General features: G+C 46.1%; 1 protein-coding gene across 1 annotated transcript; it reads left to right on the top strand.

Moving 5' to 3' along the window:
- The first annotated feature begins 7858 nt into the window (after window positions 1–7858).
- PSMD6 (proteasome 26S subunit, non-ATPase 6) lies at window positions 7859–14664 on the top strand. The gene is made up of 8 exons (XM_009469869.2): window positions 7859–8135; window positions 8730–8935; window positions 9501–9646; window positions 11031–11250; window positions 11362–11470; window positions 12641–12809; window positions 14135–14212; window positions 14360–14664. Exons 1-8 carry the CDS (start codon window positions 7991–7993, stop codon window positions 14454–14456), a joined length of 1170 nt encoding a protein of 389 aa, XP_009468144.1. The 5' UTR covers window positions 7859–7990; the 3' UTR covers window positions 14457–14664.
- The last annotated feature ends 2242 nt before the right edge of the window (window positions 14665–16906 follow it).

The following is a 16906-nucleotide window of genomic DNA, read 5'->3' as shown; positions in this document are numbered from 1 at the left end:
ACAAGATCTCAACAGAAGTTACACAGCACCTCTCAGCCAAGCGCTTTTCTTTACACAATGTGAAAACGACTGGCGTTATAAAGAGTGAAAAAAAAAATAAACGAGACTTGTTTGACAAGAAGCTGTGGAAAATACATCAATATTTGTAATTACAGCAGCAGCTGCTGCTCTGTGAGCAGTCATGGATGAAGGCTGCTTTCCCACGGACCCCATACCACTTCTCCCCACTTCGCCCCCATCCCCACCATGGCAATACTCCCAGCTTTTCCTTCCTACGTGCCTCACAGCTATATATTTCCCATCCCTCCAAGCAGCCTGCAATGGCCACACAGCAGGCCTTGCTGCTGGCCACGTTCCCTAAGTACCAGCTAGGCAAAAGGCATTGCTAGCACGGGGCACTGAGATACAGGCGCTGCAGGGCAGGATGGCACGGGTTAGCCAGAACGGTCGATCCTTTCCAGTTTGGATCTGCTATACCCAATCTGCACATAACTTCAAGGAACTGGACAGTGTCAAGAGCTCATGACACCTGCCAGATTTGGTTCAAGTTGACCAAGGGGTTCAAACGCATTAGCGCACAGAAACCCAGACTGATGGGCAGAGGGTAGATTCACATGAGACTATTGCCTTAGGAAAAGAGGCTTAAAAAAATCATCAAAGGACAAAAGTCACTAAGGCACCACAGGGAAGGCTGACAAGGCTGAGCTAAGGAGGAGGAAAATGGAGTAACTCCCCAGAGGACTGAAAGATTTCAAAATCCTTGCTCTCCATTTCAAGTTATGTCAGTAAATTGGTAACTATCACACCAACCAGCCAACAACCTGAGGATTTAAATATGCTTTTTGCTACCAGCACATGTAAACCCCAATGAATTCCAAACAGATGGTTTATTTAAAGATCACATTATATGTACTATAATCAATATCCAGATTACAGCGGGGCTGTTGCAAGGAAAAAGATATAATTGTAGACACGTAAAAACCCTCCGGTTTGGACAGAGACTGGGCAAGAGTAATCAGCACTTCTTAAAGTCTTAGAAACGTAGTGAAAGAGCTGAAGTGTGTGTAATTACCAGTGAGAGGCATTGTAGCAAAGCAGATAAAGTTAATTATACAGTACAGGAGCATTTTCAGTGGATGTGGTAGTAATCATAGTCAACAGAGAAGTGCCCAACAGAAGGAACCGCATACAATAAAAGCAATCATGTGGTGAAAGTGTGCAGCACAAATTACCTAAAAAACAAAGGCAGATACAGACACACAGCTGGAGCTGACAAATCTTAATAAAGATTTGTGGATCTCTACATGCAATAGGATACCTTAAAAAGCAGCAGCCCTTGCCCTGTGGGTGGTACCCCCCAAAACTGTCACATCAGTCTGGAGGAGGTACCAATATTTGTGCTCCATGTGGGGAAGCAAGGGATGGATCCAGCACCAGCCTGTGACAATATTCACACCATTTGTCCTGGGAAACACCGGTTATGTCCTGGGTGCTGCTGCTGTCTATGAAACAAATGCACCAGCGGGTTGGTCTAGAGTACCAATTTTCTGAAAGCAAATCTGTACTTAGGAGAAAAGACGCAGTAAATAGATCTCACGTTGAAATTCAGGCTCACGGGCTACGATTTCATACAGACCATTCAACGTCTACATCCACCAGTCTGCATTAAAAGCAGGGAGGCTGGAACACAGGACCTAAAATGAAAGGTTCAAGTGTGTGTGTATATTTGTGCACCTCTACAAACATCTTTTCAGAATCTCTTGGTTTGATGATGGGACAAACACGGCACAGAATTTCACCTCCCCATGCTGGCAGCAATCTCTCCCGCTCCTCATTACAAGCCATTTCACCCAGGAGCTACCTCTTCCCATATGTTTTCGTGGCATCAAATAAAGTGGGTTCTCACCTCTTCGAAAAGCGCTTTCCCCCCAAGATTTCCTGAAGCAGTGGCATTAAACAAATCCAGTCTCAGGCAACAGCATGCCATCACCCTCCCCTGCACCCAGGGCTGCTGCAGGTATGGGGTGAAGGAAGAGGCTCCCCCGCCATCCCAGCCCTACCTGCCAGTTTGATTTCTCATGGCCGTTAGACATTAATAGCTTTTCAGCTCTCCAATTAATGATCCCGTTTCATCCTGTCTTCCCAGGATAATAAACACCCCTAACATAGCTGTTTGTTGGAACCCCTCGATTCACAGACTTTAATGCTGTAAAAGACTTAATTTGGGGACTAGGTGAAATGTTCTCCTTCAAAACATCCTGGTGCGCTAGTGGGGAAGGATTTATTGATTTGAAAATATGCAGATAAATAAATAAGAGACACTAATTGCTGTGAAACAGATACCTGGCTGATCAGACGCAATTAGCAGTACGGAGAGGGTGACAAAACATCAGGAAGGTCAAGAGATGCCGAAATCCCACTCCAAGGGCATTTTCTAACTGTCCTCACACTTGTGCCAGGGCTTGTCTAGTGCCAGCAGGCCAGCAGAGCTGTGCGGGCAGAGGGCTTGACCCTGTGCCTTTCACTCCTTGCTAATACAGACCGTAATTTCTAAGAGCCAGACTTGCAGAGACAAGAGACATATCTATGCCAACAATAATTACTTATGAAAACAGATAATCTCTAGGAGCTTATTCAGAAGAAATCAATGCCTAACACCTGTGGGTTTATATAGTGCAGCTCTAGGGCAGATATGAGTATTGCTGTCAACACTTCCACTAGTGAAGGATGAAGAATGAAGCCAGACATGACTCAAGTGCCATCTTTTCCAAAGTTAAGTTAAAACAGCCCTGCAAATGAAACAAATACATCGGCCTTGAAGATGCTTGAGGATCACAGCAAGCATAAAGAAAGCATAATTGGTATTACCGAGGTGAGCCTGCAGCTCAGGTTGGTGGTTGTGCACAAAGAGCTCTTCATTAGAGCACAGACAGGCCAGCCAGCTCCCACGACCCTTCACGCTTTTCATGATGGGAATTAAAGCCATTCAGCAACACTTGGGTCCAATCCGAGGCCCTGCTGCGGATCCTGATCTGCTGGCAGAGGATGCTCACAGTGCCGGGGTGGTCCCTCTCTCTGAAGCCCAGGTAGTGCCACAGGACCTCCTTGGAGAGGAAAGCAGAGCACTTCTGTGACTTGTTGCTGGAAAGTGCCACGTACCTGGAGGTGATGTGAGCTTTTCCCTTTGCGAGCTGGGACAGAGGAGCCCTCGCACCCGGCAGGGCTGGATGAACAGAGGGAGCAGTGACAGCCAGGGTCCCTGGCTCCATCCATGGCACTTGCAAACAAAACGCTCGTATCCCTACACTGCCATAACGGGGGGCTCCCTGCAAGCAGCAAGTCTGGGTGCAGGAGCCTGGACACCAGGCAGTGGCTGGGGAGGGGGACATGGCAGGTTTCGGGTGGTCTGTCCCAGCTATGCCCCTGCAGAAGGCTGGTGGCCCCCAAAGCTTTCAGTTAGCATCTAGTGAGAGCAGACCTTCACTTTGCATGCCTGGGGCAAACCGAACACCCAGAAGGTAGAGATGCCGCACAGTTACTGCTCTGAAACACTGTCACCTTGTGGCTGCTCAGCCGCAGTCGGACATGCTGCAGCCGATGTGCCTCACTGGACATTGGGGTGGCCTGGGCACGGCTCCGAGGGCGAAGGGCTGGCCAGGACACAACAGGGAGCAACCTCACACAGGGGCCTTGCTCCAGGTAGCATTTAGTAACAGCTATTACTGGGGAAGGCAGAGGACTGGACATCTGTATTTGCACTTCCAGCTCTGTCTAGTGGCCTCCCACTTCTGCAAAAATAAGAACAGGGAGGGTGGCATTAGTTGGGGTGCTGGTGATCACCTGTAACTGCTGGGAGTACTGACCACGTGGGATGTGTCCACCCGGGAACTGCAAGGAGCAACCGAACCTGTCTGTGTGTCTGAGCATCCCTGGGGGGACTGCCCATCTGGGGGCTGTAGGTGACAGACACACCAGGTAACGGGTCACGGGAGAGTCTGCAGGACTGTGCCCAGCCCTGACCCTGCTCCCCACGCCTGCGTGCCTCATCCAGAGACACCCATCTGCTGCTGCTCCTGCCAGCACGTCATGCGCCAGGGGAGCGCGGGGGCTTCGCCGTCCTCCAAAACACCCGGGAAAGGGAGCCCTATGCCATAGAGAGAACGGTCGGAATGCCTGTGCCTGTTAGACACTGGAGAGTTGTGATACTCCTTGATTTAATGAGCAGATGGGAGATCTCCGCTCCCTGTGAGAAGAGTGCAGCCATCAGCTGCACAACAGGCAGGACTGGAGAGCTAGGCAACAGCAAACAACACTGTATTTTGCTCTTTTTAAGTTTGACCGCACGGCCACAGGTGCTGAAAAAGCTGTCCTGCTCCAAAACCACCATCAGGCAGAGGAGACCTGCTTAGGCGCCCTGAATGCCACCGGAGCCACTCCTGGGGTTAGTGCAAGCAGGAAGGTGGACCAGACCAGCGCTTTGCGGGTGCAGAGTCGTAGGGAGGTGCTGAGGAGCTCCTGCCAGCTGCAAAAGGGGCTGGCTCCTACTTTCAGCTGGATAACCAGCGTGGATGATGCCATTAAAACAACCTGCAGCATATCTATATCATTGCTCTTCAAGCAACAGAGCATCATCAGAGTTATGAGGAGCCACCACAGAGCTCCTGCTGCATCTTGCAAGGAAGGAAGCAATCATTTGAAGTCCATTTTGGAAAAAAAAAAAAAAAAAGTATTTATTTATTTGGATCCTTTTGAATGCTGTAAGGCCACGTGAGAATTATGGTCACCACAAGGCCTTATTTTGTCATATAAATATTTGAGATATAAATATTCTCTCTGAATTTCCTTTCATGTTTAGTAGGGAACGTCACATACGTGTAGCCAGCTCCCTTGTTCCCAGTTATTGCTTAAATATACGTAAATATAAAAATGTGGGCAAATATTTACAGACAATAAATACTGGGGTTTTTAATTAACTAGGGTTTCATACGGTTAAAAAAACAAAAGAACATTTCAGCAATAACTAAACCCAGGAAAATGAAATCTTGGCTCCCTTACTCTTCTCACACCTAGCAACTTGTTTGGGGGTCAATTAAAAGGTGGCAAATCCAGAAAAGAGAGAATGAAGAACTTTTTCTCCCCCAGCACATAACGAAACTGTGGCTTTTATTGCCACAATGAACTGTGGATGCCAAAAACACAGCGACGTTAACAGGGCGTGGGTATTTCAATGGACAGTAAGAATGGCCAGAGCTATAATAGTTACGAATGACGTGAATTTTGGAAGAGAGGCAGACCTCCAGCTGTGGTTGCAAACCAATCTTTATTAGGGATTAGGAAAAGAGCTAAGGTGACAGCCAGGTTATCTGCTTACAAGGGAGCTGAACATACTTGCCACCTTCCACCCAGCGCTGGAGAGACCGGCTGCAATAACTGGACATTGGAGCTGATTCAATTTTTTTTTTCTTCTTCAATTTTTGTGAGCTAATTCCAGCTCGGCTGCTCACACGAGTAACGCTCACCCGTGTGTGCAGTGCCTGAGCGTATGAAACATCAGCTTTGCTTAGCAGAAAGAAACCAACCGTCCTTTTCTTCCTAAACAAGGCACGCTAAGAATAAACAGCATACCGCAGCACCAGAGCACACTGCCCAAGAAATATAGCTGGGGACGAGATTCAAAAGAAAAATATGCAAGAGGTCTAAAAGTGTCTGTCATAAAAAAAAAAAAAATCTAATAGGTCTCTGAGCAAATGCAAAGGCCAACAGGCAAATAACATAAACACTGCCGCAAAAAGACCCCCGTGCAGTTCTCTGCAAAGCATCAAAGCAATTCCTTATTGTGCAATCAATACAAAAGAGATTGCAACTCAAAAAAACAGAAACAGAAGACAAAAAAAGAACCTGCTCCTAAAGAAACAAAGGAGCTACCCAACTTAAAACACAGATTCTCCTTTATTTTATTCTAAAACACTAGAACTACAAGCCAATGACTTAAATGAAGGAAAAAATAATCAGAATCAACATAACAAATATTAGCACTTATCAAAAGCTAATGTGATACCCATCTACAAGAAGGGTCGGAAGGAGGATCCAGGGAACTACAGGCCTGTCAGCAGGTCATGGAGCAGATCATCTTGAGTGCCATCACGCGGCACATGTGGGACAACCAGGGGATCAGGCCCAGCCACGGGTTCATGAAGGGAAGATCCTGCTTGACCAACCTGATCTCCATCTATGACAAGGTGACCCGCTTGGTGGATGAGGGGAAAGCTGTGGATGTTGTCTACCTGGACTTTAGTAAGGCCTTTGACACTGTCTCCCACAGCATTCTCCTGGAGAAACTGGCTGCTCACGGCTTGGATGGGTGCACTCTGCGCTGGGTAAAAAACCGGCTGTACAGCCGAGCCCAGAGAGTGGTGGTGAATGGAGTTAAATCCAGTTGGTGACTGGTCACAAGCGGTGTTCCCCAGGGCTCAGTATTGGGGCCAGTCCTGTTTAATGTCTTTATCAACGACCTGGATGAGGGGATCGAGTGCACCCTCAGTAAGTTTGCAGACAACAAGAAGTTGGGTGGGAGTGTCAATCTGCTGGATGGTAGGAAAGCTCTACAGAAGGATCTGCACAGGCTGGATCGATGGGCCGAGGCCAACTGTATGAGGGTCAACAAGGCTCAGTGCCGGGTCCTGCAGTTGGGTCACAACAACCCCATGCAATGCTACAGGCTGGGGGAGGAGTGGCTGGAGAGCTGCCTGGCGGGAAAAGACCTGGGGGTGTTGGTCAACAGCCACCTGAACATGAGCCAGCAGTGTGCTCAGGTGGCCACAAAGGCCAATAGCATTCTGGCTTGTATCAGCAATAGCGTGGCCAGCAGGACCAGGGAGGTGATAGTGCCCCTGTACTCGGCACTGGTGAGGCCGCACCTCGAGTACTGTGTTCAGTTTTGGGCCCCTCACTCCAAGAAGGACATCGAGGTGCTGGAGCGTGTCCAGAGGAGGGCAACGAAGCTGGTGAAGGGTCTGGAGCACAAGTCTTATGAGGAGGGGCTGAGGGAGCTGGGGTTGTTTAGCCTGGAGAAAAGGAGGCTGAGGGGAGACCTTATGGCTCTCTACAACTGCCTGAAAGGAGGCTGTAGCGAGGTGGGGGTCGGTCTCTTCTCCCTAGTAACAAGCGATAGGACGAGAGGAAACGGCCTCAAGTTGTGCCAGGGGAGGTTTAGATTAGATAGTAGGAAAAACTTCTTCACGCAGAGTGGTCAGGCACTGCACAGGCTGCCCGGGGAAGTGGTGCAGCCGGAGTCCCTGGAAGCGCTCAAAGCAGGTGTGGGTGCGGTGCGTAGGGGCACGGCTGCCAGGCGGGCCGGGCAGTCGGGGGGCAGGGCGGGCTGGGTGACCGCAGGGGTCCCTTCCAACCTCAACGACTCTATGACCGATGCCATGAGCCGAGCAGAACCGGCCCCGGCCGCGGCCGAGGGCGAGGGCAGGCGGGCCGCGGGCACCGCTCGGCCACACGGGGGAGGCACCGGAGCGCTGCGCCGCTGCCCCCTATAGACTGCGCGTGCACGGCCCCTACAGCCCGCACTGTGCGTGCCCAGCTCCTACAGCCAGTGCGTTTGCAGCCCCTATAGCTCGCACTGGGCGCCTACAGCCTGTGCCTGCTCAGCCCCCACAGCCTGCACCAGGTGCACAGCCTCAGCAGCCTGCACGGTGCACGCCCACCCCTACAGCCCGCACCGTGCCCATGCACCTATAGCCACGGCTGCCGCAGCCCTACAGCCTGCGCGCGCCCACCCCTATGGACGGCGCTGCGCACGCGCGGCCCCCCCAGCAGCACCCGCAGGCCTCCGGGGCGGCAGGGGGCGCTGCGAGGCGGAAGCGCGCCGCCGTTTCCGCCCGTCGCGGCTGAGTCACTGGGCCGCGCCGCCGCCTGCCCGCTGCCGAGCCGCCCCGTCGCCCCGTCCCGGTCCCGGTCCCGGTCCCGGTCCCGTCCTGCCGCCATGCCGCTGGAGAACCTGGAGGAGGAGGGGCTGCCCAAGAACCCCGACCTCCGCATCGCCCAGCTCCGCTTCCTCCTCAGCCTCCGGCCCCGCGCGCCTGACCCCGCCGCGCGCGACGAGCTGATGGCGGCCGTGCGGCTCCACAGTGAGTGCGGCCTGCGGGGGGTGTGTGTGTGTGTGTGTGTGTGTGTCTGTCCGTCCCCCGTGGAGCTGGGGCGGCTCTGTCTGTCTGTCCGGCCTGTGTAGGCAGGGAGCCGGTCTGACTGTGTTCGGTTACCGAGGGGTGTGGGTGTGTGGGTGTGTGTGTACGTGCTTCCCAGCGGGAGGGCATCAGGCTGCCCCCGGGGCATGGACAGTCCGAGAGCAACGGGGAGGGGGAATGGGGGGTTGGACATATCGGTAAGGTGCCTTGTCCCCAGCTGTGGCCGCTGTTACATCATGCTGGTGTTTTAAAAGTTGAGCACTGGGGTCCACTGCGCTCAGGGTCAGATAAATAGTCAGGGAAGTGCAAGTGGGAGGGGTGTAAAGAGAGCAGTGGTAGTAAAGAATCAGTAAAAAGAAGCGTGACAGGCAAGGGCTGCTGAAACACTGGCTCTGTAATGTCTGGATTTAATAGGTACCTGATTGTAGAAGGGACGTGGCTGGCATTGACGATCTTGTCCTTCAGTGCTCTGCTCTAGAAACACGCACACGCTCGTTGCAGCGATTAATAGCAGAAGCCTTCCTGCTTTTCTTCTAGATATGGCTCCGTATTATGAAGCACTCTGCAAGTCTCTCGAATGGCAGATAGACATGGATCTGTTGAACAAAATGAAGAAAGCTAATGAGGAAGAACTGAAACGTCTCGACAACGAATTAGAAGATGCGGAAAAGATCTTGGGGGAGAGTGAAATCCGAGATGCAATGATGGCCAAAGCTGAGTACCTGTGCAGGATCGGGGACAAGGTTGGTTCATGGCAGAGGCTTTCACGTTAAAAACACTGCATCATAATCCTCTTAAGCTAGGCAGGTTCCAGTGAGCGCCGTTCATAGGGAGGAAGCTGCGTGACTTACAGTGCTTTTTCTCTATGGCACAACTCAGACACGGGTGGGAGATAGGGGAGGGGGTTACAGAAATTTAAATTATCTCGAAAAAAAACAAGCAGGCCTTAAAATAAAACATTTTTTTCTTGAAAAGGGAAAAAGTTATTTTCCATTTGCAGATGTTATCTTTCAATTTCCTTGTGTCTTTAGTCTTTTCTAAACTATTTACATAGTGCCACTTAATTTCAAGTTACAGAGTAGATTTTCATAGTCCTTAGATTTAAAAGATTTATGAGGATTGGCTCTTTTAACTTGATTTAAACTTTGATGCTTGAAGATTATTCAGAATGCATAATGTTAAAGTTCTGTGGGAAACTAACAAAGTCACGACTGTCAGCAGAAGACAACACGTGTACTTATGACAGACATTTTGTAAATATTCTAGGTGCTTTTAACATTCTTATAGTAGAAAATACTGTCTTGCTAGGAGGGAGCTCTGACTGCGTTCCGCAAGACTTATGACAAAACTGTGGCACTGGGACATCGTCTGGATATCGTGTTCTATCTGTTAAGGATTGGCTTGTTTTATATGGATAATGACCTCATCACACGGAACATTGAAAAGGCAAAAAGGTACTGCTTGGGTTGTTTGAGTGCACTAAAGCACTTTTGAGACAAACCGTAACAAAAGGCGTGGAAGATAAGTACCTTGCTGTCAAGACATGACTAAGACTGGTTCTGAGGCAGAATCACAGTGATGGGCGGGTGTTACCTTGTACTAGAGAGCTTCCTGTTCCTGGATTTTTTTTATGAGGGGGAAGAGAAAAGAAAAGTTCATGTTTTGTGTCAGCTATTTTCTAGCAGCTGACTTGATTTTAATTTGTAGCTCACCCCTTGCTCCCACTTTTCAGTTCTGTAGCTGTTGGAAGACAAATAACTTTGGGCGTGATTAGATCGTACGATTGCCAGCTGAATCCAGCTGCTGCCGGTGCCACCCAGCTGGCTCTGTGAAGTGCCAGCTTTTCCTCTAGCCTCAAGAGCCCAGTGTCAGCCCGGTGTGCTCTGGTGCAGCTCTCCTTCCCTCGTTTCCACTGTGAGCTTCAGTGTCTCTGTGCTCCCAGCACTCTGAACTTCAGTGGTTCCTGTAGCAAGGTGCGGTTTCCAGTCTCTTTGCTGGTGCTGAGACACCAGGGCAGAGGGTCTTCCCAGTTATCATGTTCCCTGGGCAATGATTTTTTTGTGTTGCCTTTTCAGCAGATTTTGTCTTGGCCTGCGGTCCTGCTTATAGCCACATCAATTTTGTGTTAATGTGATTCTTGAAAAGCGGCAACTTCTAAATTTTTTCTATGCTGCTAGTTGGATGGCTTTGATTTTAGCAGCATAGGCAGTGGAAATCATAGAATAGAATCATAGAATTGTTAAGGTTGGAAAAGACCCTTAAGATCATCGAGTCCAACCGTTAACCTATCACTGCCAAGTCCACCGCTAAACCATGTCCTCAAGCACCACGTCTACCCTTCTTTTAAATACTTCCGGGGATGGAGACTCAACCACTTCCCTGGGCAGCCTGTGCCAGTGCCTGACTACCCTTTACATGAAGAAGTTTTTACTAATATCCAATCTAAACTTCCCCTGGCGCAGCTTGAGGCCGTTTCCTCTTGTCCTGTCGCTTGTTACTAGGGAGAAGAGACCGACGATATGTTGCCACAGCCAAGGTTGGCAGTAACATTTGCGTGCACATCTCAAAAGACAGTTGTCACGACTTTAAAGGCTTTAAACTCTTCCTTTCAGCTGAAACTTGCACTGTGCAAAAGCGTCTGGCCTCTCCTGTCCCAAGGAAGCCACTTCCCTACCCCTGACAGGTGTACAAAGCCTGGACTGTTTCAACAAGCTGTAACATAAAACAAATTATTCTTTCTCTAATCGCATGGTATCAGTTGAGTTACTGTACTTGTTTCATATAACTTATTACATAATACATTTACGTAAGTAAATATTTCTTTTTTTCTATTTTAAGTCTAATAGAAGAAGGAGGAGACTGGGACAGGAGAAATCGTCTCAAAGTGTACCAGGGCCTTTACTGTGTAGCTATCCGAGATTTCAAACAAGCAGCAGAGCTCTTCCTTGATACAGTTTCAACGTTTACATCCTATGAACTTATGGATTACAAAACATTTGTAACGTACACGGTCTATGTCAGCATGATTGCATTAGACAGGCCTGACCTTAGGGAAAAGGTAAGGAAAGCAGATGAAAACACCAGCTGAAACAGACACAGCCTTTCTTTAACCTGCTCACCTCTAGGGTGAAAGTGATGGTATTTAAACATGTTGTTGGTTTGCTTTCAGGTTATTAAAGGAGCAGAGATTCTGGAGGTGTTACACAGTTTGCCAGCTGTACGACAGTATCTCTTTTCTCTTTATGAATGCCGTTATGCAGCCTTTTTCCAGTCATTAGGTAAGGCTGTGTTTTTTCCTACAACGCTGTTTCAGGTGCTTCAATTATTTATGTCAGATCATGCACAACTTCTGTGGAGTAGCTACAATCTAGAACTAAAGCTACTTCATGCAGGAAAAAAAATAGAGATTTCTTTGTTTTTTTTTTTTTAAACAGCGACCTAAAATTTGCTGCTGTTTGATTTTTCAAACAAACCAACCTTTGCATACAGTGAGCTTTTTGAAAGGTCCCATCTGATGAGGTGGAAAAGCATTTTCAAATGGCTATGGAGCACTGTCTTGCCTGAAGAGCCAGGTCAGACGAAAAAGCTTTGAAGGGTTTTATCTTTGGAAGAAGTTATAGGACTTGTAGTCTAAAGACCCTGAAATCTCGACCGTAAAAGATACTACAGGGAAAGTTTTCATGGTTGGTGTTACACTGGCTTTCTGCTCTGGTTGCTCTGTTAAAGGGTGACACTGAAAAAAAGCTTTTCAGAAAACTCATTCTTGCCAGTTCTCAGACTGCTTGTGTTCCTTCTGTGAGGTTTAGAATACAAGAAAAGAAGATATTGAGAGAAAGCAAAAAAGAACCCTTCGTTTTGTGGAAAACTAGGCCTGATGAGATTAAGAGCTAGGGGCAACATTTTTCAATCGCTGGCCTTATCGCTAGCTGAGAACTAAAACTGTCAGGAGAAAAAGTCACTTCAGTGCCTAGAAATCCTTGTAACTAATTTAAGAGCTAGTACCAGAAAGGTAATCTTATTTCCTTACCCAGCTTTTGGTAACAACGTTTCTTCAAGTAATTAGGTACCAAGCACTGCTTGTTTCCCAGCACCACGTTGCTCCTGTGTGACCGCGGCTCCCCACGCCTGCCTTCAGTGGGGTGGTCCCCCTGCAGCAGAGGGGAGACTGGCTCACGCCCCAAAAGAAGTATTCTCTGCTGACAAACGGGGTCATCAGCTTTGCCACAATATTGTTTACTGCTTCTGGCTCTAGAAATTACACAGATTATACGAATTTACTTCTCTTTAGTGTAGAATAGCTTTCATATCCTGAAGTATGCAAGAATACGATAGTTATGTTCACACTGATTACTTATTAACTGCTGTTATGTGCTTTATTTACATAACTGATATTTTACATTTCTTAGAGATTACTGACTCATTTTCTTTTTTTTTTTTTTCCTTTTCAGCTATTGTAGAGCAAGAGATGAAAAAAGATTGGCTGTTTGCACCTCACTATCGATACTATGTACGGGAAATGAGAATTCATGCCTATAGCCAGCTCCTAGAGTCTTACCGGTCATTGACATTAGGATACATGGCGGAAGCATTTGGAGTCAGTGTAGAATTCATAGATCAGTAAGTTATTCGGCTTTTTAAGTTCATAAAGATCTCACTTTACACCTTTTAATTATTTATAATAATCCCATTATGAATAAAAGTCTTTGTTCTACTTTGATTCTAAACATGCCAAGTTATGTTCCTATGGAAGAGCTTGGCTAAATTTAAGTGAACCTTTATGTTTCGGTAAAGAAAATAATCCGATTGCCATCCCTCATGACAACTTTTTCCAGTATTTCTTCCACCCTAAACACCATATGAGAAACTAGTCTTTTATTAATAACTTTGTTCTTTATACTGCTGTATCTGTTGACCTTCATGTGTATGAAACTTAAGATTTTAGAGGATGACTTAGTTCACAACTATGTGAAAACTTAACTGTTACAACGTTAGGGATCCACACATTTTATGTATCGTACAAGTCTCCTTATTTAGTTTTGCTTGCTTTCTGGTATATGGACAGGATCTGATGTTTTCTGCTTAAGTCAAACACACACTGTGCTCTCAATTTGCAGTTCTTTTCTAGTGTAAAACCAACAGATTTAGATCATAATGAGAACTAACGTGAAGTGAGAAACTGACTTTTACTCTGTGTGTGTGAAACGCTTTGTTTCAAATGCCTTAAGAGTCATTCTTCTTTCATAGAGAAGTTTCAGATTTTCTGACATAGAAAAGTGTTACGGAAATATGAATACTGCTTGAAATATTCAGAAATGAATTAATAGGTGTTTCAAGAGAAACCAAATACCATTCAATTCAAAGGTAAATGTTTTAAAGTCATGCTAGTTCTTATGCTTCCCAGTAATTTATTAATAGTTGGAACTTGTCTTACTGTTGATCGCAGGAATATTTTCTTCTACAGTAATGTGCTGTAGACCACCAGTTGATTAAGCAAAATAATAATTTTTAAAAAGCAGCATATTTAGAGCTCCTGGAGAGTAGGGAACTATTAAGAGACTTCTCTAATGAACTGACTGGCAAGAAGAAATTTCCATCAGGATAAATTCCGAATAGGCACGCTACATGATTGTGACCTTTGAATTTGAAGAGTAGCTGATGCTAAGCCAAGTGATAAATTTCACTAACTCAAGTATCACACTTTGGCATGAGAAGAAAATACTACGACGTTTTGTATTCAGGTCGCGAGAATGATTATTCTTGTGTGTAACGTCCAAGCTTTAATAAGATGAGGATGCATAAGATGATACCTTGTGAAAATACATAGGCTGTTGCTTCAGAAATACAGTGTGGTGACAATGTTGTTTTGTAGTAGCAGGTTCAGCACTGCTAAGTCTGCAAGTCCTTGGTGAAACATGATTTAACGCACTTTTCTTTTTCCTTAGGGAGCTTTCAAGATTTATTGCAGCTGGGCGATTACACTGCAAAATAGACAAAGTAAACGAGATTGTAGAAACTAACAGGTATGCTAACAATTCCTAGGAATCGTTTTTGACGGCCCAGTTGAATTCTATACGTTTTGATGACACTTACTACAGAAACGTAAGTGGTTTGGTATAAAACATATTCTCACTTCTAAACCTTTTTTTTTTTCCCCCCACAATTCCTAGGCCCGATAGCAAGAACTGGCAGTACCAAGAAACCATCAAGAAAGGAGATTTGCTGCTAAACAGAGTTCAGAAACTTTCCAGAGTAATTAATATGTAATTTTTTTAATGCAAGGAACGCAAAATTTAGATGTTTAAAACATTTTGGAAGTAACCTATAAATATATTGTATAACTTGGTATACTGTAGGTAAAAAAATTACTAGCGAGAGAGGTAGTGTTTTTACTTTCCACTTCATTATGTAAAAGACGTTCTGTTTTGGTGTATGGATCCCAATTCATTTATTAAATGTATGATACAGTTGGTGATCTCTTGTAATATGCTTTGTTCCTTTACTTGACTCTGTATACAGCGTTCAATATTTAATAGCAAAGCAGGGCCAAGAGCTGTGAACAGAGAGAACTAATGTTGATTCTGTGCTTGCTTTTTTAAGACTTCTGTATTTGATTCAAAGGTGAAAAGAATCAGTTGCGTAATAGTAAAGCAGCCAAAAATTTTAGTTTGTGTTTTAGTAGAACAAGAGGGTTACAGGGAGAAGGAATAAGGATACAAACGACTGCGGTGAAGCAGTAATATAACCATGAAAACTGTAAGGACTATAACTTTGGGAACATCTTTAACTGAAGTAGCCTCTCCCTTAAAATGACATTTTTGCTAGCTATTGACAAGAAAGTCAGCACATGAGCAAAGCATTACATTTGTAACTGCTTCCTCTCTTAGCTTTGCAGATGTCAAAACGATGGTAGGAAGAGTGGAAGATCCTATTGCAGTTGAACACAACTGATCACATACTGTAGGGGGTTACGGTTTCTTTCTCCACAGCTGCTGAGGAATAAACATTTCAAGTAGGCTGCTGCCATGCTGATGACACATGGTTTCTGGCCGTAGCAGAGCCTACGGCAGCAGCTGTTTACCCGGTTTGCTCGGCTTGGCTTGAGGTTTCTTTTTTCCTCCCAAAGAAAGTCTGCGACTTAGTTCTGTTGGCTGTTTGATGCTGCTGCGCTTAGCAACAGAATCCATTTACTGCCTGTATTCGCTGTGACTTTAATGCTTGAAGTCACAGCAGGTAGAGGTACGCACAGAACCAGCCTGACGCTTGGACGCTAGGAACAACAGCTCGGGGCAGTGCGGAATTTCACCGGCCCGCTCCTCTCACTGGGAGATCACGGAGGATCTCCCGTCTCGGAATCGCTGCCCCCTGCCCCAGGTGAGACTCCGCAGCCACAGCATTGAGGGCCCATTAATATTCTCTGTTGAGCTGTTCTGAAACCCAAAATACGACCTAATGATTTTTGGTTTTCTTGCACCGATTAGAAGAAAATTCTGATCTTTGCTTTCCTTAGAATAGCGAGAGTAATAAGAGAACCCTAGTTTGTTTACCATGCGGTCAGCTATTGATTCTATAGTTTGTATGTTCACACACATATCACTTCTTACAAAGTTCTAATTGATTTAGGCCACTATTCAGACTTTTCAGAGCTGCAATAATACCAGTTTTTCTAGATCTGTTCCATATCAGATAAAGTGTAGCTAGCTAGGAAGACTTTAGTTCTGGCTGCCTTTTGGTAACATCTTTTCCACCTTCCATACACGTTAAGCAAACGTTAAGCGTATCAGAAGACCGTGCTACAGACAGGACGTACGGGCCGTAGGCTTCACTGAATTGAGGGATTTCATTTCTGGTACACGGATGAATTTTCCTTTCCAACATATTTGTACGTGAACTGACCTTAATTAACTATATCGAAGTTTCATGAAATAAATCTCAGGACTTCCATTCAGCTTATATATTACCATATATATTTTTAACTGTAAGTTGAAGGGAACAGAATCTTACTCAAGAAAAATAGGCTAATGTAGGCTTCATTCACTTAAGAGAAACCTTGCTGCTCTTTTAGTATAAGTAAGAGCAACAGGAAAAAAAAAACCACCATACCAGAAATGTCTACTTTGCAAGGAAAATAAAAGTATTACTAAAGATTCTTAGCGTGCTGTGAGATATTTGCAGAGCTTTCACTTTTTATTTTATTTTATTCTAACCATCACTATCATCCTGAGGGAGCCAAGCATTTCAGAATCTGGTGTTGTCTGCTCAGGTGGGTGAAAAACCAGGATGTGCAAAGCGGAAGCGCATGTATCCTGCCAGAGCCAATGAGAATTCATTTTCAGGGTGCCGCCGATAAAACAAATCTTTGTCAAGATCTCAGCATCATGTAGAAAAACGCTAATTGCACTAGAGAGAATTTTTAAAGACGTCCTTGCCTTGCTCATTTCTTGATCTCAGCCTATGTCCTGCAAAGGAGGATCCGGGAGGAACCTGCAGAGCCTCTTGAAAAAGCTTTTTGGGCCAAGGCCCGGCAAGAACATCACGGCAATTTTACCTGAACAATTGTAAGGCCTTCAGCCTCTCAGCCATGCCAAATAGTGGTGCGATAAAATTCTGGAGCTGTAGGGAAGAACAGCTCCTGAAGGCCGCAGCTGGATGCACAAAGCATAGCTGAAGCAGCTATTTATTGCTCTCCTGAAAAAAGAAAAAGCAATATCCGGTGC

The sequence above is a fragment of the Nipponia nippon genome, unplaced genomic scaffold (genome assembly GCF_047370975.1).
Source record: "Nipponia nippon isolate SJK-2023a ecotype South Korea unplaced genomic scaffold, ASM4737097v1 scaffold_9, whole genome shotgun sequence".
NCBI classification, from domain to species: Eukaryota; Metazoa; Chordata; class Aves; order Pelecaniformes; family Threskiornithidae; genus Nipponia; species Nipponia nippon.
Note: the sequence above shows the minus strand (reverse complement) of the source record. Positions and strands in the feature narration are given on the sequence as shown.

Coding starts and splice junctions, on each gene's coding strand:
- PSMD6 (XM_009469869.2), top strand. CDS start 7,991: ATGCCGCTGGAGAACCTGGAGGAGGAGGGGCTGCCCAAGAACCCCGAC. Junction 8,136..8,729: donor GGCGGCCGTGCGGCTCCACA/GTGAGTGCGGCC, acceptor CTTTTCTTCTAG/ATATGGCTCCGTATTATGAA. Junction 9,647..11,030: donor AACATTGAAAAGGCAAAAAG/GTACTGCTTGGG, acceptor TTCTATTTTAAG/TCTAATAGAAGAAGGAGGAG.